Raw genomic sequence first — 25,150 nt, 5'->3', positions numbered from 1 at the left:
ATTTGCATATTTCTTTTCCCTTGGTGCATTTTCAACAACTGATCTCACCACTGAAAGCCAGCAGGAAATTGGATCCATATATTGTAAATTGATTTAAAAAAAAGTCCTGGCTGAAAAGCAGAGAATAAAGATGACGTATCACATGTAGATAACATGTCCCTGTCCACTGTCCTGCTGTTTCTCCTTCACGGTGTTCTATTTTCCATACCCTGAAGTTTATTGGTTACTTCTGTTCTCTTCCTTTACTTCCTGCTTTTAAAGTGGGAGGGACTTAAAACAAGTCTGTGCAGCAGAGAGGAAGTCTACTGTATAGTAAATAGAACTTCCTGTGCCCTCAACAAGACTGGAAGATATAACCCTAACTACTTAATTATATATATATATATATATATATATATATATATATATATATATATATATATATATATATATATATATATATACATATATATATCCGAGGTGTACGGAAGAAGTGAAATGTTGTGAAAATTCCGGAATTTTAAAATGCAACAATGTATCGATATTTTTTTAAATGGTAGTATCAAAATATAGGTGAGATCTGGATGGTAATGCCTGCGCTATGATAATTAATAATCTGTAATAGAATGTATATAGGAGTCTGGATCAGACTGGGTTATAGGAGGACAAGACCAATGGGTCCAAGAGCTGGCACTCGGATTCACTAGTCAGTAGCATCTTGCTTCCCGCGGCTGATAATTAAGTCTACTAAGCCCCTATGGGATGTAATTAATGTGAATTTCCCCTCCCCCGGCCCACCCCCACCCCACCCTATAAATGCGCTTACTTGTTCACCCTTGGTCCTACCACATTGACGCTAACTATGAACGTTCCACCACTGGTCACGTCACACCACACACAGGAGTATAGGGGCATTACAGGCGATCACGTGGAGCAGTACATTCTCTTGATAGCACCGTGAACACGTATAGATTTGGATCATTCTCACATAGAAATTTTTGGACCGTACACAAATAATAATAATAATAATAAAAATAATAATAATAATAAAAAAAAACCTAAGTGTTGTTACAGTGTGGCGGGAGTGAGAGGACGCAATCAGAAGCCATGTGGTCGGCACCAGCGTTATCCGGTGGCCTCGGTAGTAAAAATAAGACAATAATAATCATAGAATTATAGAATGATAAGTGCTTTTTTCACTATTGGTTTTTGCATTACTCTTTCGCTTCGGCCAGTTTATTGTTCATCTCTTTGCTCTTCTCCTTGTCTTCGGGTTTGGCGGTGCTGCTGGTGGTCTCGGGGGTCTTCTTTTTGGAGGCTCGGCCAGGAATGATCTGCTTGTCTTTGGCCTTTTTCACCGGTTTATGGCTCGGGGTGGATGTCTTTTTTGGTTTGGAAGGCTGGACGTTGGGTTTTTCCACCTGGACGGAGACAGACGCACAGGAAAAACACGGGGACAACACAGACACAAACACGAAGAGGAGGAGAAGAAGGTGAAATTAGGAGAAGGTCGGACAATGGTTTTGTTACAATGTATCAGTGTGATTTATACGCAGCAACCCAACTGAAGGAATGGAGCGCGGTCCTCTGGGGAGAACGGTGGCGGATTTCTGACTACCATAGACTCCGCTAGACGAGGCAGCTAAGGTGTAGTCATCGATGGACAGTGGTGTCTTGATGGAGCAGAGCTGCAGTGTACAGCATGCGGGCGTACAGAGGAGCAGCCTGACCCTCTAATGATAAAAGGGGATTTCTGACTACCGTAGACTCCGCTAGATGAGACAGCTAAGGTGGAGTCATCGATGGCAGCGGTGTCCTGATGGAGCAGAGCTGCAGTGTACAGCATGGGGGCATACAGAGGAGCAACCTGGCCTCCTAATTAAAGAATTTGTGGATTTCAGGCTACTTTAGACTCTAGTACCAGGTGTCCGTCACCGGCTGATGCGGTGCTCTTCCAGTTATTATATCTCTATTCGGTATGAATGTGAAACTGGAGCCCACGCCCTGCTACGCTCAACACCCTGCCACACTCCACGCCCTGCTACGTTCCACACCCTGCCACGCTTCACACCCTGCCGCGCTCCACACCCTGCCGCGCTCCACACCCTGCCACGCTCGACACCCTGCCACGCTCGACACTCTGCCACGCTCCACACCCTGCCACGCTCCACACCCAGCCACGTTCCACACCCTGCCGCGCTCCACACCCTGCAGTGCTCCACATCCTGCCCCGATCCACACCCTGCCATGCTCCCCGCCCTGCCACTCTCCACACCATGCCACGCTCCACACCCAGCCCCGCTCCACACCCTGCGACGCTCCACACCCAGCCACGCTCCACACGCTGCCGCGCTCCACACCCTGCCCCGATCCACACCCTGCCATGCTCCACACCCAGCCCCGCTCAACACCCTGCCATGCTCCACACCCAGCCCTGATCCACACCCTGCCACGGTCCCCACCCTGTCATGCTCCACACCCAGCCCCGCTCAACACCCTGCCATGCCCCACACCCAGCCACGCTCCACAACCTGCCACACTCCACACCCTGCCACGCTCCACACCCTACCATGCTCCACACCCTGCCATGCTCCATGCCCAGCCACGTTCCACACCCAGCCACGCTCCACACCCAGCCACGCTCCACGCCCAGCCACGCTCCACATCCAGCCATGCTCCACATCCAGCCACGCTCCACAACCAGCCACGATCCACGCCCTGTCATGCTCCACACTCAGCCACACTTCACGCCCTGACACGCTCCACGCCCTGCCACGCTCCACACCCAGCCACGCTCCACGCCCTGTAACGCTCCATACCTCACACCCAGCCACGCTCCACGCCCAGCCATGCTCCACACTCTGCCCCGCTCCACACCCTGCCCCGCTCCAAACCCTGCCCCGCTCCACGCCCAGACACACTCCACACCCTGCCACGCTCCACACCCAGCCACGCTCCACGCCCTGCTATGCTCCACACCCTGCCACCCTCCACGCCCTGCTACGCTCCACACCCTGTTGTGAATTCTGCTTTTGGGCTCCCTCCGGTGGTTGTAGGTGGTAATGCAGTTGTCCCTGAGTTGCAGTCCTGGTCAGGTGTATCTGCTGATTGCAGTTCCGACTGGGGTATTTAGGCTTGCAGGATTCATTAGTCCTTGCCAGTTGTCCATGGTTGTTGGGAGGTTTTGGTCCTGGTTTAGTTCCATCTGCCTTCTGCCAAATCAGCAAAGATAAGTGTCTGGTTTTGTTTGTGTGGCACACATGCTGTGTGCTTAATTCTGTGCTATTCAGTGTTTTCTTGTCCAGCTTAGATTGTCAGTATTTTCTCAGTCTTGTTGGATTCTCTGGAGGGGCAGATATACATTCCATGTCTTTAGTTAGATTGTGGAACTTTTTGTATTATCTGCTGTGGATATTTTTGGAAGGGTTTTAATACTGACCGCTTAGTATTCTGTCCTATATTTCCCTATTTAGCTACAGTGGCCTCTTTTGCTGAATCCTGTTTTCTGCCTGCGTGTGTCTTTCCTCTCCTACACACAGTCAATATTCGTGAGGGGCTGCCTATCCTTTGGGGTTCTACTCTGAGGCAAGGTACACCCCACGGCTACTTCTAGTTGCGGTGTTAGTTCAGGTTTTGCGGTCAGTACAGTTTCCACCTTCTCCAGAGAAAGTTTCATGCGGCTCCAAAGTCACCGGATCATAACAACACCCTGCCACACTCCACGCCCTGCCACGTTCCACACCCTGCCACGCTTCACACCCTGCCGCGCTCCACACCCTGCGCGCTCCACACTCTGCCACGCTCGACACTCTGCCACGCTCCACACCCTGCCACGCTCCACACCCAGCCCCGATCCACACCCTGCCATGCTCCCCGCCCTGCTACTCTCCACACCATGCCACGCTCCACACCATGCCACGCTCAACACCCAGACCCGATCCACACCCTGCCACGCTCCACACCATGCCACGCTCCACACCCAGCCCCGCTCCACACCCTGCCATGCTCCACACCCAGCCACGCTCCACACCCTGCCGCGCTCCACAACCTGCCCCGATCCACACCCTGCCATGCTCCCCGCCCTGCCACGCTCCACACCATGCCACGCTCCACACCCAGCCCCGATCTACACCCTGCCACGCTCCACACCCAACCCCGCTCAACACCCTGCCATGCTCCACACCCAGCCCTGATCCACACCCTGCCACGCTCCCCACCCTGTCACACTCCACACCCAACCCCGCTCAACGCCCTGCCATGCCCCACACCCAGCCACACTCCACAACCTGCCATGCCCCACACCCAGCCACGCTCCACAACCTGCCACACTCCACACCCTGCCACGCTCCACACCCTACCATGCTCCACACCCTGCCATGCTCCATGCCCAGCCACGTTCCACACCCAGCCACGCTCCACACCCAGCCACGCTCCACGCCCAGCCACGCTCCACATCCAGCCATGCTCCACATCCAGCCACGCTCCACAACCAGCCACGATCCACGCCCTGTCATGCTCCACACTCAGCCACACTTCACGCCCTGACACGCTCCACGCCCTGCCACGCTCCACACCCAGCCACGCTCCACGCCCTGTAACGCTCCATACCTCACACCCAGCCACGCTCCACGCCCAGCCATGCTCCACACTCTGCCCCGCTCCACACCCTGCCCCGCTCCAAACCCTGCCCCGCTCCACGCCCAGACACACTCCACACCCTGCCACGCTCCACACCCAGCCACGCTCCACGCCCTGCTATGCTCCACACCCTGCCACCCTCCACGCCCTGCTACGCTCCACACCCTGTTGTGAATTCTGCTTTTGGGCTCCCTCCGGTGGTTGTAGGTGGTAATGCAGTTGTCCCTGAGTTGCAGTCCTGGTCAGGTGTATCTGCTGATTGCAGTTCCGACTGGGGTATTTAGGCTTGCAGGATTCATTAGTCCTTGCCAGTTGTCCATGGTTGTTGGGAGGTTTTGGTCCTGGTTTAGTTCCATCTACCTTCTGCCAAATCAGCAAAGATAAGTGTCTGGTTTTGTTTGTGTGGCACACATGCTGTGTGCTTAATTCTGTGCTATTCAGTGTTTTTTTGTCCAGCTTAGATTGTGTCAGTATTTTCTCAGTCTTGTTGGATTCTCTGGAGGGGCAGATATACATTCCATGTCTTTAGTTAGATTGTGGAACTTTTTGTATTATCTGCTGTGGATATTTTTGGAAGGGTTTTAATACTGACCGCTTAGTATTCTGTCCTATATTTCCCTATTTAGCTACAGTGGCCTCTTTTGCTGAATCCTGTTTTCTGCCTGCGTGTGTCTTTCCTCTCCTACACACAGTCAATATTCGTGAGGGGCTGCCTATCCTTTGGGGTTCTACTCTGAGGCAAGGTACACCCCACGGCTACTTCTAGTTGCGGTGTTAGTTCAGGTTTTGCGGTCAGTACAGTTTCCACCTTCTCCAGAGAAAGTTTCATGCGGCTCCAAAGTCACCGGATCATAACAACACCCTGCCACACTCCACGCCCTGCCACGTTCCACACCCTGCCACGCTTCACACCCTGCCGCGCTCCACACCCTGCGCGCTCCACACTCTGCCACGCTCGACACTCTGCCACGCTCCACACCCTGCCACGCTCCACACCCAGCCCCGATCCACACCCTGCCATGCTCCCAGCCCTGCTACTCTCCACACCATGCCACGCTCCACACCATGCCACGCTCAACACCCAGACCCGATCCACACCCTGCCACGCTCCACACCATGCCACGCTCCACACCCAGCCCCGCTCCACACCCTGCCATGCTCCACACCCAGCCACGCTCCACACCCTGCCGCGCTCCACAACCTGCCCCGATCCACACCCTGCCATGCTCCCCGCCCTGCCACGCTCCACACCATGCCACGCTCCACACCCAGCCCCGATCTACACCCTGCCACGCTCCACACCCAACCCCGCTCAACACCCTGCCATGCTCCACACCCAGCCCTGATCCACACCCTGCCACGCTCCCCACCCTGTCACACTCCACACCCAACCCCGCTCAACGCCCTGCCATGCCCCACACCCAGCCACACTCCACAACCTGCCACACTCCACACCCTGCCACGCTCCACACCCTGCCATGCTCCACATCCTGCCATGCTCCATGCCCAGCCACGTTCCACACCCAGCCACGCTCCACACCCAGCCACGATCCACGCCCTGTCACGATCCACGCCCAGCCACGCTCCACATCCAGCCACGCTCCACAACCAGCCACGATCCACGCCCTGTCACGCTCGACGCCCTGCCAGGCTCCACACTCAGCCACACTTCATCCCCTGCCACACCCCACACCCTGCCATGCTCCAAGCCCTGTCACGCTCCATGCCTCACACCCAGCCACGCCCAGCCATTCTCCACACTCTGCCACGCTCCACACCCTGCCCCGCTCCAAACCCTGCCCCGCTCCACGCCCAGACACACTCCACACCCTGCCACGCTCCACACCCTGCCACGTTTCACGCCCTGCCACGCTCCACGCCCAGCCACGCTCCACGCCCAGCCACGCTCCACCCCAGCCACGCTCCACCCCAGCCACGCTCCACCCCCACACGCTCCACCCCCAGCCACGCTCCACCCCCAGCCACGAACAGAGGCACAAGCCACAACAGGATACAGGTGTGGGGCCACACGTACATATACTGCGCTGTGTAACACAAGGCAGCAATGTCAAATGAATCCCCAGCAAAATACTCCAGCTGTGCTCTGCTGAACCTCTAGAGCTGGAATCAGAAATCTGCTCATCGGTATTAGAATCAGTCAGTGATGCTGCTGTCAAAATCACCATCTCAGATGAGGTCTATAATGAAAATACTAATCCATAATTGTACAATATCTGCTGTAAAGGAAAAACTGATCCCGCAGATCACCAGAGCAAGTACTGCACCAAGCCTGATCATGCCAGAAATAGTGGGAGAGCTTAGCTCTCAGGTCTATAGGATAGTGAGTGCAGCTCTGGAGGATAAAACAGGATGAACTCAGGATCAGTAATGTAATGTATGTACACAGTGACTGCACCAGCAGAATAGTGAGTGCAGCTCTGGGGTATAATACAGGAGGTAACTCAGGATCAGTAATGTAATGTATGTACACAGTGACTGCACCAGCAGAATAGTGAGTGCAGCTCTGGGGTATAATACAGGATGTAACTCAGGATCAGTAATGTAATGTATGTACACAGTGACTGCACCAGCAGAATAGTGAGTGCAGCTCTGGGGTATAATACAGGAGGTAACTCAGGATCAGTAATGTAATGTATGTACACAGTGACTGCACCAGCAGAATAGTGAGTGCAGCTCTGGGGTATAATACAGGATGTAACTCAGGATTAGTAATGTAATGTATGTGCACAGTGACTGCACCAGCAGAATAGTGAGTGCAGCTCTGGGGTATAATACAGGATGTAACTCCGGATCAGTAATGTATGTACACAGTGACTGTACCAGCAGAATAGTGAGTGCAGCTCTGGGGTATAATACAGGATGTAACTCAGGATCAGTAATGTAATGTATGTATACAGTGACTGCACCAGCAGAATAGTGAGTGCAGCTCTGTGGTATAATACAGGATATGTAACTCAGGATCAGTAATGTAATGTATGTACGCAGTGATTGCACCAGCAGAATAGTGAGTGCAGCTCTGGTATATAATACAGGATGTAACTCAGGATCAGTAATGTAATGTATGTACACAGTGACTGCACCAGCAGAATAGTGAGTGCAGCTCTGGTATATAATACAGGAGGTAACTCAGGATCAGTAATGTAATGTATGTACACAGTGACTGCACCAGCAGAATAGTGAGTGCGGCTCTGGAGTAGCAGGTATTATCTATCACCTTGGGGTGGGTAGTGCAGTAATTCTTCCGTTACTGTGTGTAGATCATCTGCGCCCGTTTGGACCTGGTGTATCGGGGCACTGACTCTCTTACGTGACATTTTGCTGCTTTTCTCCCCATCTTCGCGCTATATTTCCGTTATTACATCTGGTAACGATTCGCTGCTGGTTATTATCTCACTGTCAGCGGCTTCTTACTTCTGCGTCCTATCCTCCATTTTGCAGGTTGTCCGGTCCCGGGTCACGTTGGATCCTTGTGTACAATGTGCAGAGTCGCTGCCGATCACCCGATGGAGAAGCAGAACGTTCTTGTGTCGGGGGAAATGATGTTTTGTGTAATGGAGGCGATCCCATAGTGAACTGCAGGATGGCTCCAGCCGCTGAGGCTGCCATGTCTCGCCCTCATGCTTTACACTGCAGCCGATATCAGCACATGGGTGTAAATGCTTATGGGGGATCCCCACATGGAAGACATGGGGGGAAATAACAATGCTATACATAGCATCTCTATATCTTGATATGGCTGATAACAGGGAGTAATAGATTACATGTATCTGCCTAGCCAAATGGAAATGCCAATAGGCTAATTAATAGATGTCCCTTTAGATCTGGTTATGAAGGAGTTTAAAGAGCAATGCTCCAGCAGATGAGTGATGTCCCCGCTGCCTGCGCAGACAAGGTCATTGTATATGGGGAGAAAGTGGGGCGACGCTGTGCGCCTACTCTACGTCATGTGACTATGGCGCTAATTACACATGCAATGACAGTGGTGCGCCCGCTGCGGCTGACAGGCGGCACTTACCCAATTTACATCTAATTACACCGCTCTGCACAATCCACTCAGCATTTTTTTCTTTATTTATTATGATGTAACATAGATGTAGCAGAGCGATGCAGCAGAGTGAAGTAGCAGAGCCAGGTAGCATAGCGATGTAGCAGAGTGATATAACATAACGATGCAGCAGAGCAATGTAGCTGAGCGATGTAGCAGGTGATTCAGCATAGCAATGTAGCAGAGCAATGTAGCACAGCGATATAGCATAGTGAATTAGCAGAACGATATATCAGAGCGATATAGCAAAGCTGAGCTCAATACTTAACCCTTTCCAGACATGTCACATCACCAAAGTATCACAGTAAACAGTAAAAGTTCAAATCACCTTGAAGGACTTAACAAAAAAGTGAAACTTAAGAACAAGAAAAATGTTTTTTTAAAATAAAAACATATGAAAGTGTGAATCCCGTCCTTCTCCCAATTCCACTGAAATAATAATAAAAAAAACATTGTGAATTCGGTCCGTAAATGACCGATCTATGAAATCCTAGAATTTGATTAAACCACATGAGAAATTAAATAAAACAGGAACAGGAGAATTGCCGCTTTCTGGTCAGAACACAAAACAGAAAAATAAAGGAGTGCAAATAAAAACTACAGCTCAAAATCCCCTCCGGCCGCATCGGACGGAAACTAATACAGTTACGGGTTTTAGAAAATGGCAGCGCACGGCACACGGATTTTAAAGTTCTGATTTTTTTTTAATGAATCAAAATGAATAAAAGCGATAAAGTTTGTTACCGGCGTAATCATAAAGCCCTGGAGAATCGTGTCACCGTGCTGCAGTCTCACCTGTGAGCATTTCACCTTTACTACTCCTGATAAACTGCTGCATCTGATCGTTCTGTTACATTTGATAAACTCAGCTCTGCTGCATCTGATCATTCTGTTACATTTGATATACTCAGCTCTGCTACATCTGATCGTTCTGTTACATTTGATAAATTCAGCTCTGCTCCATCTGATCATTCTGTTACAGTTGATAAACTCAGCTCTGCTCCATCTGATCGTTCTGTTACATTTGATAAACTCAGCTCTGCTACATCTGATCGTTCTGTTACATTTGATATACTCAGCTCTGCTCCATCTGATCGTTCTGTTACATTTGATAAATTCAGCTCTGCTCCATCTGATCGTTCTGTTACATTTGATAAATTCAGCTCTGCTCCATCTGATCGTTCTGTTACATTTGATAAACTCAGCTCTGCCCTATCTGATCGTTCTGTTACATTTAATAAACTCAGCTCTGCTACATCTGATCGTTCTGTTACATTTGATAAACTCAGCTCTGCTGCATCTGATCGTTCTGTTACATTTGATATACTCAGCTCTGCCCTATCTGATCGTTCTGTTACATTTAATAAACTCAGCTCTGCTACATCTGATCGTTCTGTTACATTTAATAAACTCAGCTCTGCTCCATCTGATCGTTCTGTTACATTTGATATACTCAGCTCTGCTACATCTGATCGTTCTGTTACATTTGATATACTCAGCTCTGCTACATCTGATCGTTCTGTTACATTTAATAAACTCAGCTCTGCTCCATCTGATCGTTCTGTTACATTTGATATACTCAGCTCTGCTACATCTGATCGTTCTGTTACATTTAATAAACTCAGCTCTGCTACATCTGATCGTTCTGTTACATTTAATAAACTCAGCTCTGCTCCATCTGATCGTTCTGTTACATTTAATAAACTCAGCTCTGCTCCATCTGATCGTTCTGTTACATTTGATATACTCAGCTCTGCTACATCTGATCGCTCTGCTACATTTGATATACTCAGCTCTGCTACATCTGATCGTTCTGTTACATTTGATAAATTCAGCTCTGCTCCATCTGATCGTTCTGTTACATTTGATAAATTCAGCTCTGCTCCATCTGATCGTTCTGTTACATTTGATAAACTCAGCTCTGCCCTATCTGATCGTTCTGTTACATTTGATATACTCAGCTCTGCTCCATCTGATCGTTCTGTTACATTTGATAAACTCAGCTCTGCTGCATCTGATCGTTCTGTTACATTTGATATACTCAGCTCTGCTCCATCTGATCGTTCTGTTACATTTGATATACTCAGCTCTGCTACATCTGATCGTTCTGTTACATTTGATATACTCAGCTCTGCTACATCTGATCGTTCTGTTACATTTAATAAACTCAGCTCTGCTCCATCTGATCGTTCTGTTACATTTGATATACTCAGCTCTGCTACATCTGATCGTTCTGTTACATTTAATAAACTCAGCTCTGCTACATCTGATCGTTCTGTTACATTTAATAAACTCAGCTCTGCTCCATCTGATCGTTCTGTTACATTTAATAAACTCAGCTCTGCTCCATCTGATCGTTCTGTTACATTTGATATACTCAGCTCTGCTACATCTGATCACTCTGCTACATTTGATATACTCAGCTCTGCTACATCTGATCGTTCTGTTACATTTGATATACTCAGCTCTGCTACATCTGATCGTTCTGTTACATTTGATAAATTCAGCTCTGCTCCATCTGATCGTTCTGTTACATTTGATATACTCAGCTCTGCTCCATCTGATCGTTCTGTTACATTTGATAAACTCAGCTCTGCTGCATCTGATCGTTCTGTTACATTTGATATACTCAGCTCTGCTACATCTGATCGTTCTGTTACATTTAATAAACTCAGCTCTGCTACATCTGATCGTTCTGTTACATTTAATAAACTCAGCTCTGCTCCATCTGATCGTTCTGTTACATTTGATAAACTCAGCTCTGCTACATCTGATCGTTCTGTTACATTTGATAAACTCAGCTCTGCTCCATCTGATCGTTCTGTTACATTTGATAAACTCAGCTCTGCTGCATCTGATCGTTCTGTTACATTTAATAAACTCAGCTCTGCTACATCTGATCGTTCTGTTACATTTGATAAACTCAGCTCTGCTGCATCTGATCGTTCTGTTACATTTAATAAACTCAGCTCTGCTCCATCTGATCATTCTGTTACATTTGATATACTCAGCTCTGCTACATCTGATCGTTCTGTTACATTTGATAAACTCAGCTCTGCTCCATCTGATCGCTCTGCTACATTTGATATACTCAGCTCTGCTACATCTGATCGTTCTGTTACAGTTGATAAACTCAGCTCTGCTACATCTGATCGCTCTGCTACATTTGATAAACTCAGCTCTGCTACATCTGATCGCTCTGTTACATTTGATAAACTCAGCTCTGCTACATCTGATCGCTCTGTTACATTTGATAAACTCAGCTCTGCTACATCTGATCGCTCTGTTACATTTGATAAACTCAGCTCTGCTACATCTGATCGTTCTGTTACAAGTGATAAACTCAGCTCTGCTACATGTGACCGTTCTGTTATACTTGATAAACTCAGCTCTGCTACATGTGATCGTTCTGTTACATTTAATAAACTCAGCTCTGCTACATCTGATCGTTCAGTTACATTTGATAAACTCAGCTCTGCTACATGTGATCGTTCTGTTACATTTGATAAACTCAGCTCTGCTGCATCTGATCGTTCAGTTACATTTGATAAACTCAGCTCTGCTACATCTGATCGTTCTGTTACAAGTGATAAACTCAGCTCTGCTACATCTGATCGTTCTGTTACAAGTGATAAACTCAGCTCTGCTACATGTGACCGTTCTGTTATACTTGATAAACTCAGCTCTGCTACATGTGATCGTTCTGTTACATTTGATAAACTCAGCTCTGCTACATCGGGCTCAGCTTTTCTACATCTGAAGACCGATCTGTAACATTTTATATACAGTAGTCCGTTTTGTAACATTTATTAAACTCAGCTATTTTACAAACTCAGCTCTGCTACATCTGAAAAGGGTTTCATCTGGTTCGAGCAAGTGTGCATGAAAGCTGCCAGTCCTGCCAGTCCTAGCACCAGACGAGGCCACGGCCCCTGGCGCTGCCATACGTGGCTGCTTTTATATTAGGAGACACATGGATGGAGCAGAGCTGTGTTTGCCATTTGGCATGGCCGGTATTTTGTTTTATATAGCGCTGTTTGCTATCTTCGCCCTACATACTTTATATATACGTTCTTCTCTGTATATACCGTATACGGCCCCCTCTATATACTGCACTTCCTCTGACCAGTCCTATATGAAGCCACTATTTAGGGACGGTACACCACTCTGCAATGTAAGGTGGTGACGGGACTGAAAATCATTCATGTAACTACATGGCGGTGTTATTTCCCAGGTTATATAGGCACCACGTTGTATCGGTAGAGCACTATATGGCAGCAGACAATTCCTTAATGATCCGTCCAGATTTTATTCTCTCTTTTTCTTGCTCTTTTTTTTATGCAGATTTGTTGTTGTTTTATTGGGGTTTAATTTGGGTTTGACAGAATTTGGCCTCCTAGTATTTGTTTTCGGTGTCTGACTGGACATCCGTCCCGACCACGTGCCAGACGTTTCCCATATGAGATCGCTCTCGGGTTAAAAGAAAAAGAAGGCGCAAATGGAAAGCAGGCGAAATATACCAAAAACTATAAAAAAGAGGTGCAATAAATCGTCCCCGTTATGCGGCACTATTACTTAGGGCCATCAGAATGTATTATTTATGCATTACATGGTGGTGACAGAGACTACTATATGGAGGTATTATTCGGCCAGTATATGGCGGTGTTAGTTAAACACTCTACTGTGTTGTTATAGCACTGTATGGCGGTACTTATAGTATGTGGCACTGCACAGTACATTATTTCTGTAGTGCACTGTATGGCGGTAGTTATATTCGGTACGTTATTTTGGCAATATATGGATGAGACAGCACTGAAAAATGTTGTTATTTAGATAACTACACGGAGGGGTTATTTTGACACTACGGTATTATTACAGCACTGTATGGCGGTAGTTACATTGTGTGGCACTGGTACTTAGAGACTGAATAGTGCATTATTTCTGTAATATGTGGAGGTGGCGGCAGGGCAATAATTCATTTAGGCCACAATATCACGGCATTATTGGGTCAGCATATGGCAGTGTAATTTATGCATTAGTCTGTAGCATTAGAGCACTGTATGGCGGTAGTTATGTTTTGCGGTGCTGCTATTTTCATTCGGCACTGCACAGTACATGATTTCTGCAATGTGTAGAGGTGACGGCACTGTAAAATGATGTTATTTAGGCACACTCCCCTTGAGAAAGCACGTGGGCGAAACGCGCGTCGGGGCGTTCTGTGCAATGGTGTCTGTGACTCATAATGGGTAAGCATTGATTTACAAATCTCTACATGGATATCCCTAAATGTTAAGTTTCCCTCATCCGGGTATGAATATGTATATGAGACTGTGACCTTATAGGATGTTTTGTGAAGCTCATATGGGATTAGAATATAGGTATATACGATACAATGCCTTGTGATATATGTTAATGTATCACCACTGCTGTATATGGATTTTGACTTAGTCTTTTGAGATCCTCATATGTAACGATGTGTTTTTAATATTGATGTTCAATAAACTTTATTGATTTTACATTTTGAGTGCTATAGTGTTCTATGAGTACTTTGTACTCATCTTTAGGTATTACAGTATTATTAAAGCACAATATGGCGGTAGTTACATCGTGTGGCACTGCTACTTAGGGACTGAATAGTGCATTATTTTTGCAATTTACGGAGGTGGCGGTATAGCAATAAATCATTATTTAGGCGACGACATGAAAGTAGTATTTGGTCAGCATATGGCGGTGTTATTTATTGTATCATTAATGACGGTATGGAGTATTTACACTGGACACTGTGCAGCACGTTATTTATGCAGCGTTTGTGATGGCTGCACTGTAAATCGTTGTTATTTCAGTTACTATATAGAAGTATTATTTCGACAGTATATGGCGGTGGCATTTAGGCACTATATGGCGCTGTATGGTAGTAGAGCTTATGGGGGTGTACCAGTAAAAGTGTCTCACCTTGGGGGAGTCTTTATGGGGCTCGCTGTAGAGGCTGCGTATCCTCCGACGCTCGGTCAGTTTGTTGTCGGCGGTTGTCGGTTGGTTGCATTCGCCCTTGAACGTGGCCTTGTAGCTGGTTTCATGCACCACTTTCTCCTCCGGAGGGCGATACTGAGGCCGGGCCTTTATTGGTTTCACAGGTTTCACATCAGTCCAGGGTCTGAACTCATTCCTGGAAGCAAAGGACAAAACCACCATTAGTATTCCTACAAGCCGCCATCAGGAGAGCGATCTACAGAATATGCTCCAGCCATTTATAGAGACGTCCCCAACCCACGGCACTGAAATCACTAATGAGCTGCAGGACCCTCCTACATGACACCTTGGAAGAAGTACAGACCCCAGACCAGCCCCCTCCTGAACAAATACAGACCTCAAACTGGACCTCCTAACTGCAGCCCCAGACCAGACCCCCGAAATAATAAAGTCCGATTAGATCCCTAAACTAAAGCAGACTCACACCTCAACCCCAAATTTAATACAGACCCCAAACCAGTCACGATAAATCAGATAATAAAGATCCCAGACCCCAACTCCCAAATAATTACAAATTTCAGAATAGACCTCTGAAATAAAAACAAAACCTGATTTCCTAAACTGATAGTCAGGACCGGACCCCCTAAACTAATACTGAGCCAAGATCGGACCCCCTAAACTAATAGAGAGCCAGGACCGGACCCCCTAAACTAATACTGAGCCAAGATCGGACCCACTAAACTAATACAGAGCCAAGATCGGACCCCCTAAACTAATACAGAGCCAGGACCAGACCCCCTAAACTAATACAGAGCCAAGATCGGACCCCCTAAACTAATACAGAGCCAGGACCAGCCCCCTGAACTAATACAGAGCCAGGACCAGACCCCCTAAACTAATACAGAGCCAGGACCAGACCCCCTAAACTAATACAGAGCCAGGACCGGACCCCCTAAACTAATGCTGAGCCAGGACCGGACCCCCTAAACTAATACAGAGCCAGGACCAGACCCCCTAAACTAATACAGAGCCAAGACCAGACCCCCTAAACTAATACAGAGCAAGGAACAGACCCCCTAAACTAATACTGAGCCAAGTCCGGACCCCCTAAACTAATGCTGAGCCAAGACCAGACCCCCTAAACTAATACAGAGCCAAGACCAGACGCCCTAAACTAATACTGAGCAAAGTCCGGACCCCCAAAACTAATACTGAGCCAAGATCGGACCCCCTAAACTAATAGAGAGCCAAGACCGGATCCCCTAAACTGACACAGATCCAGGAGCAGACGCCCTAAACTAATACTAAGCCAGGACCGGACCCCCTAAACTAATACAGAGCCAAGACCAGACCCCCTAAACTGACACAGAGCCAGGACCAGACCCCCTAAACTAATACAGAGCCAAGACCAGACCCCCTAAACTAATACAGAGCCAGGACCAGACCCCCTAAACTAATACAGAGCCAAGACCAGACCCCCTAAACTAATACAGAGCCAAGACCAGACCCCCTAAACTAATGCTGAGCCAGGACCGGACCCCCTAAACTAATACAGAGCCAGGACCAGACCCCCTAAACTAATACAGAGCCAAGACCAGACCCCCTAAACTAATACAGAGCAAGGAACAGACCCCCTAAACTAATACTGAGCCAAGTCCGGACCCCCTAAACTAATGCTGAGCCAAGACCAGACCCCCTAAACTAATACAGAGCCAAGACCAGACGCCCTAAACTAATACTGAGCAAAGTCCGGACCCCCAAAACTAATACTGAGCCAAGATCGGACCCCCTAAACTAATAGAGAGCCAAGACCGGATCCCCTAAACTGACACAGATCCAGGAGCAGACGCCCTAAACTAATACTAAGCCAGGACCGGACCCCCTAAACTAATACAGAGCCAAGACCAGACCCCCTAAACTGACACAGAGCCAGGACCAGACCCCCTAAACTAATACAGAGCCAAGACCAGACCCCCTAAACTAATACAGAGCCAGGACCAGACCCCCTAAACTAATACAGAGCCAAGACCAGACCCCCTAAACTAATACAGAGCCAAGACCAGACCCCCTAAACTAATGCTGAGCCAGGACCGGACCCCCTAAACTAATACAGAGCCAGGACCAGACCCCCTAAACTAATACAGAGCCCAGGACCAGACCCCCTAAACTAATGCTGAGCCAGGACCGGACCCCCTAAACTAATGCTGCGCCAGGACCGGACCCCCTAAACTAATACAGAGCCAGGACCAGACCCCCTAAACTAATACAGAGCCAGGACCAGACCCCCTAAACTAATGCTGAGCCAGGACCGGACCCCCTAAACTAATAGAGAGCCAAGACCGGACCCCCTAAACTGACACAGATCCAGGAGCAGACGCCCTAAACTAATACTAAGCCAGGACCGGACCCCCTAAACTAATACAGAGCCGGGACCAGACCCCCTAAACTAATAGAGAGCCAGGATCAGACCCCCTAAACTAATGCTGAGCTGGGACCAGACCCCCTAAACTAATAGAGAGCCATGACTAGACCCCCTAAACTGACACAGAGCCAGGACCAGACCCACTAAACTAATACAGAGCCAGGACCAGACCCCCTAAGCTAATACTGAGCCGGGACCAGACCCCCTAAACTAATGCTGAGCTGGGACCACACCCCCTAAACTAATAGAGAGCCAGGATCAGACCCCCTAAACTAATACTGAGCCAGGACCAGACCCCCTAAACTAATACAGAGCCAGGACCAGACCCCCTAAACTAATACAGAGCCAAGACCAGACCCCCTAAACTAATACAGAGCAAGGAACAGACCCCCTAAACTAATGCTGAGCCAGGACCGGACCCCACCCCCTAAACTAATACTGAGCCAAGTCCGGACCCCCTAAACTAATGCTGAGCCAAGACCAGACCCCCTAAACTAATACTGAGCAAAGTCCGGACCCCCAAAACTAATACTGAGCCAAGATCGGACCCCCTAAACTAATAGAGAGCCAAGACCGGACCCCCTAAACTGACACAGATCCAGGAGCAGACGCCCTAAACTAATACTAAGCCAGGACCGGACCCCCTAAACTAATACAGAGCCGGGACCAGACCCCCTAAACTAATAGAGAGCCAGGATCAGACCCCCTAAACTAATGCTGAGCTGGGACCAGACCCCCTAAACTAATAGAGAGCCAGGATCAGACCCCCTAAACTAATACTGAGCCGGGACCAGACCCCCTAAACTAATAGAGAGCCAGGACCAGACCCCCTAAACTAATGCTGAGCCGGGATCGGACCCCCTAAACTAATAGAGAGCCAGGACCGGACCCCCTAAACTAATAGAGAGCCAGGACCGGACCCCCTAAACTAATAGAGAGCCAGGACCAGACCCCCTAAACTAATGCTGAGCTGGGACCACACCCCCTAAACTAATAGAGAGCCAGGATCAGACCCCCTAAACTAATGCTGAGCCGGGACCGGACCCCCTAAACTAATAGAGAGGCATGACCAGACCCCCTAAACTAATACTGAGCCGGGACCAGACCCCCTAAACTAATGCTGAGCCGGGATCGGACCCCCTAAACTAATAGAGAGCCAGGACCGGACCCCCTAAACTAATAGAGAGCCAGGACCGGACCCCCTAAACTAATAGAGAGCCAGGACCAGACCCCCTAAACTAATGCTGAGCCGGGACCGGACCCCCTAAACTAATAGAGAGCCAGGACCGGACCCCCTAAACTAATAGAGAGCCAGTACTGGACCCCCTAAACTAATAGAGAGCCAGGACCAGACCCCCTAAACTAATACAGAGCCGGGACCAGACCCCCTAAACTAATAGAGAGCCAGGACCGGACCCCCTAAACTAATAGAGAGCCAGGACCAGACCCCCTAAACTAATAGAGAGCCAGGACCGGACCCCCTAAACTAATAGAGAGCCAGGATCAGACCCCCTAAACTAATACTGAGCCGGGACCAGACCCCCTAAACTAATGCTAGGCCGGGACCGGACCCCCTAAACTAATAGAGAGCCAGGATCAGACCCCTTAAACTAATGCTGAGCCAGGACCGGACCCTCTAAACTAATAGAGCCGGGACCGGACCCCCTAAACTAATAGAGAGCCAGGATCAGACCCCCTAAACTAATGCTGAGCCGGGACCAGACCCCCTAAGCTAATAGAGAGCCAGGACCGGACCCCCTAAACTAATACAGAGCCAGGACCGGACCCCCTAAATACTGAGCCCGGACCGGACCCCCTAAACTAATACTGAGCCGGGACCAGACCCCCTAAACTAATACTGAGCCGGGACTGGACCCCCTAAACTAATAGAGAGCCAGGACCAGACCCCCTAAACTAATACTGAGCCGGGACCAGACCCCCTAAACTAATGCTGAGCCGGGACTGGACCCCCTAAACTAATAGAGAGCCAGGACTGTACCCCCTAAACTAATACTGAGCCGGGACCAGACCCCCTAAACTAATGCTGAGCCGGGACCGGACCCCCTAAACTAATAGAGAGCCAGGACCGGACCCCTAAACTAATAGAGAGCCAGGACCAGCCCCCTAAACTAATAGAGAGCCAGGACCGGACCCCCTAAACTAATAGAGAGCCAGGACCAACCCCCTAAACTAATACAGAGCCAAGACCAGACCCCCTAAACTAATGCTGAGCCAGGACCGGACCCCCTAAACTAATACAGAGCCAGGACCAGACCCCCTAAACTAATACTGAGCCAGTACTAGACCCCCTAAACTAATAGAGAGCCAGGACCAGACCCCCTAAACTAATAGAGAGCCAGGACCGGACCCCCTAAACTAATACAGAGCCGGGACCAGACCCCCTAAACTAATACAGACCCGGGACCAGACCCCCTAAACTAATAGAGAGCCAGGACCAGACCCCCTAAACTAATAGAGAGCCAGGACCAGACCCCCTAAACTAATAGAGAGCCAGGACCGGACCCCCTAAACTAATAGAGAGCCAGGACCGGACCCCCTAAACTAATAGAGAGCCAGGACCGGACCCCCTAAACTAATAGAGAGCCAGGACCGGACCCCCTAAACTAATAGAGAGCCAGGACTGGACCCCCTAAACTAATAGAGAGCCAGGACCGGACCCCCTAAACTAATAGAGAGCCAGGACCGGACCCCCTAAACTAATACAGAGCCAGGACCGGACCCCCTAAACTAATAGAGAGCCAGGACCGGACCCCCTAAACTAATAGAGAGCCAGGACCGGACCCACTAAACTAATACTGAGCCAGGACCGGACCCCCTAAACTAATAGAGAGCCAGGACCGGACCCCCTAAACTAATAGAGAGCCAGGACCGGACCCCCTAAACTAATAGAGAGCCAGGACCGGACCCCCTAAACTAATAGAGAGCCAGGACCGGACCCCCTAAACTAATAGAGAGCCAGGACTGGACCCCCTAAACTAATAGAGAGCCAGGACCGGACCCCCTAAACTAATAGAGAGCCAGGACCGGACCCCCTAAACTAATAGAGAGCCAGGATCAGACCCCCTAAACTAATAGAGAGCCGGGACCGGACCCCCTAAACTAATAGAGAGCCAGGACTAGGTCCGGGACCAGGATCCCTAAACTAATACTGAGGTCAGACCAGATTCTCAGTGAACTCGGAGAGACCCAAAGCCAGGCTCCTTATAGTGATCTAGACCCAGACCGGACCCTCTAAACCTGGGCCTGCGGAGGACGGCAGTAAGGAGGAGGGGGGTACATAGACGGCACCGCGGACACTTGAGATTTGTCCTATTTCTGGAAGCCTCCTGTGCATTGTGTGATATGTAGCGAGTGCACAAACGAGCTGTTTATGGATCTCAGATCTGTCACTGCCTGAGCGTCTTGTAGAGAGGAGACCTGTATGGCCGGCCCCCCACTAATCCTGGTCTGCCGCACATTCCCTCATATAGACGCCTGACCGGCCACCAAGGACCCTCCCAGGAGCAAGTTTCATATCTCCAGAGCCCTCTTGGGTCTATTATGTAAAGTCAGGTCTGTTGTATTATTTTCTGTAATCTCACCGTACATTCGCCCTGGGGCTTTCATTGATGTTGGATAATCCCTTTTTATTTGATGGGGCCTCTAATGGTTAAACGATCACTGGGATCACATCGATCGGGTGGAGCAAGCATTCAGTTTCGCAGCAGCGCCCCCACAGGAGAGATTGGGCATTACACAGATCTCATGCATGGCTGAGTCCTCCAGAGGGAGGTCGTTCTCTGCTCAGGCTAATAGACGAGGATCCTGATACAGGCGACCCCCGACCCCCCACACTATCTACAGGGGATTCCTGGAAGCTATTTTTCTTCTCATTCCCCCATTTGCCTTTTCTCCATTGGATCATCGCTGTGGGATCATTACGTTTTGTGCCTTCACACACCACATTTACTGGTATTAAGAGCTTTTCTCGCACTTCACTCCTTCACGGGATTAATAATTCATAAAGTGCTAATCCTGACATTCATCCTCCTGAAGATTAGCGCCGGGGGCGGCTTTCTGCAGATTACATGTATTTGTAACAATTCCAAACTTCTGTTCTCAGCTTTATGAAGTCAGATGAAATTGCCCCATTATGGTTCATTTAACTCGTTAGTATTTTTATTTAAGGAACTTTTATTCTATTATCCCCCGTGTTATAGCTGCGATTACTCCATTCTATTTACTCTAGTTTCTCTTCCTCAAGTCACCACTGGGGGGAGCTCAAGAGCTCACTGCATACAATCTTTCCATTGCACTCAATAAGGGTATGTGCACACATAGAGCATTTGCAGGAGACATTTTTGCACCAAAAATGCATCTTTTAGCAAGAAAAATACTGCCTAAAATACATACATTTTTGATGCATCATGTATACATTTTTTTAATGTGTTTTTGATGCCTTTTTTCCCCATTAGCTGAAAAATGCAGCAAAAATGCGAAAAGAATTGAGATGCTGCAGACTGGAAACTGCTTTCAGGAATCTGTTTTTTTTTTTGGGTGCAGAGATTTCTGTTGCAAATTCTTAAAGTGCACACATACACTGACACAGAAGTTTGTTTGCCTGCAGCCACCACTAGAGGGAGCTCACTGTACACTGGTGTCAGTACAATGGATGTGGACCTTTGACACCAATAAAAACAAATATAGACATGAAAAAAAATGTTAGAATTGAGTTTCACCTTAATAATCATAAACTATTTAAATAGAGTGAAAATGGGAAGGGTGGGTTGGTGAAATATGCACTGGAGATGATTTAATCGAATTTTGAGGAATTAGCTGAACTCAGCCAATTCAAACAATTTATGAGTCGTTAGCGTAAAATTGATAAAAATGGCCACCACTACTCCTGGGCTTCTCCAAAATGCTGCTTTGCAGCAAGTATAGCACAGCCAAACAGGAGGGACTATCAGAGCCTGTATAAAACCCGAGGCAGGGAATGCAGCAGCTGTTTTTGGGTGAATCTAGATACTGAGAGGACATCTGAGCGAACACCTTAGTCATAAATATATAGATAAATAGTCATAAAACACTGAATAAACAGGACAGATACAGGGTGTGAAAGCACAGCAGTGAGGAAGATTAGTGTATGAAGAAAATCAAATAATATAGAAATAATTGACAGCCATTTTAGGGTGAAAAGCCGGCAATTCATCTGCCGTGTACAGTGAAATCACAGCATGACCCGACAAAATAGAATAGATAGAATACATACAGTATAGACACATAAATAGATGGATATAAAGATGTCAGTCACATATATAATTAGTGGGACCGTATGTTTTTTGGAGGTGTCCCCTATTTTAATAACCAGTAAAGGCTAAGTATACAGCTGTGAGCTGATATTAATAGCCTGGGAAGCTCCATGGGTATTACCCCCTTCCCAGGCTATAAACATCTGCACCAGCCGTCTGCTTTCCCTCTGCTGGTTAATAAAATTTCGGGGGATCCCACACCTTTTTTTCTAATATATTTACAAAAAAAAAAACGTGTACAGTAAGCTACACACACACAAAGCACTGAATATATATCTCACTCACATATTTACATATATCTTTCTTTATATCTAAAGCGCTGGTCAGCAACATACTGTGCAAGCGGATTGACGAATCTGAGTTTCTAGAGATTCGCTGACCTGTAATGTACAATTTAAAAAAAAAAAAAAAGATGCACAGTTTTTTAAACTATTATACCCTTGCAATGAGCGGACACAGATTTTCAGCACACATTGGCAGCATTACGCCACTACGTCTCCCAAATTTCTAAATTGGACGAGAACAGATAAAAGTCAACATCTATTGACAGATCATTGGCTGACAACGGCTTGTTGAGCACCAAGTGTCACTTCTAAAAGATTCCTTTTAATGAGCCCTCCATAATGCTGTCTTGCAGGTAGCATATCACATGGTATAGCATAACCAATCAGAAGAGACTATCAGAGCCTGTATAAAAGCCAAGGCAGGGAATGCAGCAGCCATTTTTGGGTGATTAATCATACTGAGAGTTCATCAGAGTTCACAGCTCAGCAATACAGATAGGAAGAGAAAGCCGTAAAGCATTGAAAAATACTCCAGACGGTAATATGTTGTATAACTTCAGCAGTAAAGAAGGTGAGAGTAGAAAAGAAGGAGTAAACCGGAGCAGAAAAATGGTATAAATATATTTTATTAATTATACAAATAGACAGTGCATAGATGAACAAAACTAATACAGTATAAGGGATGGTAAAAACAGAGTGAGTCACCCCCAGTACCAGCACCGCCCACTCAGAGTGTGCTGCATACAGAAAAATAGGGAAGCTGCCAGAGTGTGTGTACTAAATTATCCCTGGGAGAGAGACATACACCTCCCATATGGTAAATACCAATGACAGTGCGGCGCTTACCGGAAAAGTATGCAGACGGCGGTGTGTGCCTGGCGGGATTCAGTCCATGCGGGCCCCCGACGCGCGTTTCGCTGACGCGGGTGTTTAGGCTTTCTCAAGGGGAGGTGCCCCAGACACAGAAAAAGACGTCTAAAATAGTGCGAGCTCAAGAACATGTGATCAGTCACATGTGAGAGTTCGGCCAATAGCGGCCATAGTTGCGGCGCATGCGCGCCTCAGGCAACCCGTCCCGCGTCAGAGATGACGTCAAAGCGTCGCCCAGACGCAGCGGGGAGGGGGAGCTCCACCGCGCCTGCGCGAGGCAAACAAGACGCCACTCGGACCGGGAACCAGGTAACCGAAAGCGGCGCATGCGCACCTTGGCCCGCCGAACATGATAAATGAATGAAAGATAACATATATATGTGAGCCACACCGGATACAGAAAAGACCCATATGTAAAATATAGAACCATGTATAAAAGAGTACCCAATGGATAGAGATTAATATAACAAAATACACAACCTCAAGGCAAAAGTTGCCATACATGGGATACATGTAACATTACATTAAGATGAGGGTATTTAAGCAGCGAGATGATTCTGCGGTGTAGAATGGTCCATCCATATGAGGAGTCTTTGTAGGTCGGAGCAGGGTAAATACAGAGAATAAAAACTGAAAAATAATTGAAAAAAGAATTAATGAATAAAAACACAATAAAAAAGAACAGAAAGAATCCAACCAAAGGGACCCACCCATAAAAGGGCCCGGATAGGGGCACAGGCACAGGGATAATGCTGAAATAGACAGGAGCAATACTCTCTCCCCAAATGGTCTCAATGAGTCCCTCAGCTTCTCCTCATTTCTGGGGTAGTCCACATATTTTGGTGGCTATCTGCCCTTGTTTTCTTTTTTTTCTTTCTTATTGCTCCTGTCTATTTCAGCATTATCCCTGTGCCTGTGCCCCTATCCGGGCCCTTTTATGGGTGGGTCCCTTTGGTTGGATTCTTTCTGTTCTTTTTTATTGTGTTTTTATTCATTAATTCTTTTTTCAATTATTTTTCAGTTTTTATTCTCTGTATTTACCCTGCTCCGACCTACAAAGACTCCTCATATGGATGGACCATTCTACACCGCAGAATCATCTCGCTGCTTAAATACCCTCATCTTAATGTAATGTTACATGTATCCCATGTATGGCAACTTTTGCCTTGAGGTTGTGTATTTTGTTATATTAATCTCTATCCATTGGGTACTCTTTTATACATGGTTCTATATTTTACATATGGGTCTTTTCTGTATCCGGTGTGGCTCACATATATATGTTATCTTTCATTCATTTATCATGTTCGGCGGGCCAAGGTGCGCATGCGCCGCTTTCGGTTACCTGGTTCCCGGTCCGAGTGGCGTCTTGTTTGCCTCGCGCAGGCGCGGTGGAGCTCCCCCTCCCCGCTGCGTCTGGGCGACGCTTTGACGTCATCTCTGACGCGGGACGGGTTGCCTGAGGCGCGCATGCGCCGCAACTATGGCCGCTATTGGCCGAACTCTCACATGTGACTGATCACATGTTCTTGAGCTCGCACTATTTTAGACGTCTTTTTCTGTGTCTGGGGCACCTCCCCTTGAGAAAGCCTAAACACCCGCGTCAGCGAAA

At 47.9% G+C, this 25,150-nt stretch overlaps 1 protein-coding gene across 2 annotated transcripts in view; it reads right to left on the bottom strand.

Moving 5' to 3' along the window:
• Positions 1 to 447: 447 nt before the first annotated feature.
• The window catches only part of MAP6 (microtubule associated protein 6), a 65,434-nt gene continuing 40,731 nt past the window's right edge, over positions 448 to 25,150 (bottom strand). For both annotated transcript variants that reach the window (XM_077298738.1, XM_077298739.1), the window contains exons 2-3: positions 14,636 to 14,849; positions 448 to 1,400 (exon numbers count right to left, since the gene is read on the bottom strand). In XM_077298738.1, the coding sequence (XP_077154853.1) occupies positions 1,194 to 1,400; positions 14,636 to 14,849 (421 nt within the window). In that variant the 3' untranslated portion in view covers positions 448 to 1,193. The remainder of the gene's footprint in view (positions 1,401 to 14,635; positions 14,850 to 25,150) is intronic.

This window comes from Ranitomeya variabilis, chromosome 3 (assembly GCF_051348905.1).
Source record: "Ranitomeya variabilis isolate aRanVar5 chromosome 3, aRanVar5.hap1, whole genome shotgun sequence".
NCBI lineage: Eukaryota > Metazoa > Chordata > Amphibia > Anura > Dendrobatidae > Ranitomeya > Ranitomeya variabilis.
The sequence above is the reverse complement of the archived record's forward strand: the minus strand, read 5'-3'. Positions and strand labels throughout refer to the sequence as shown.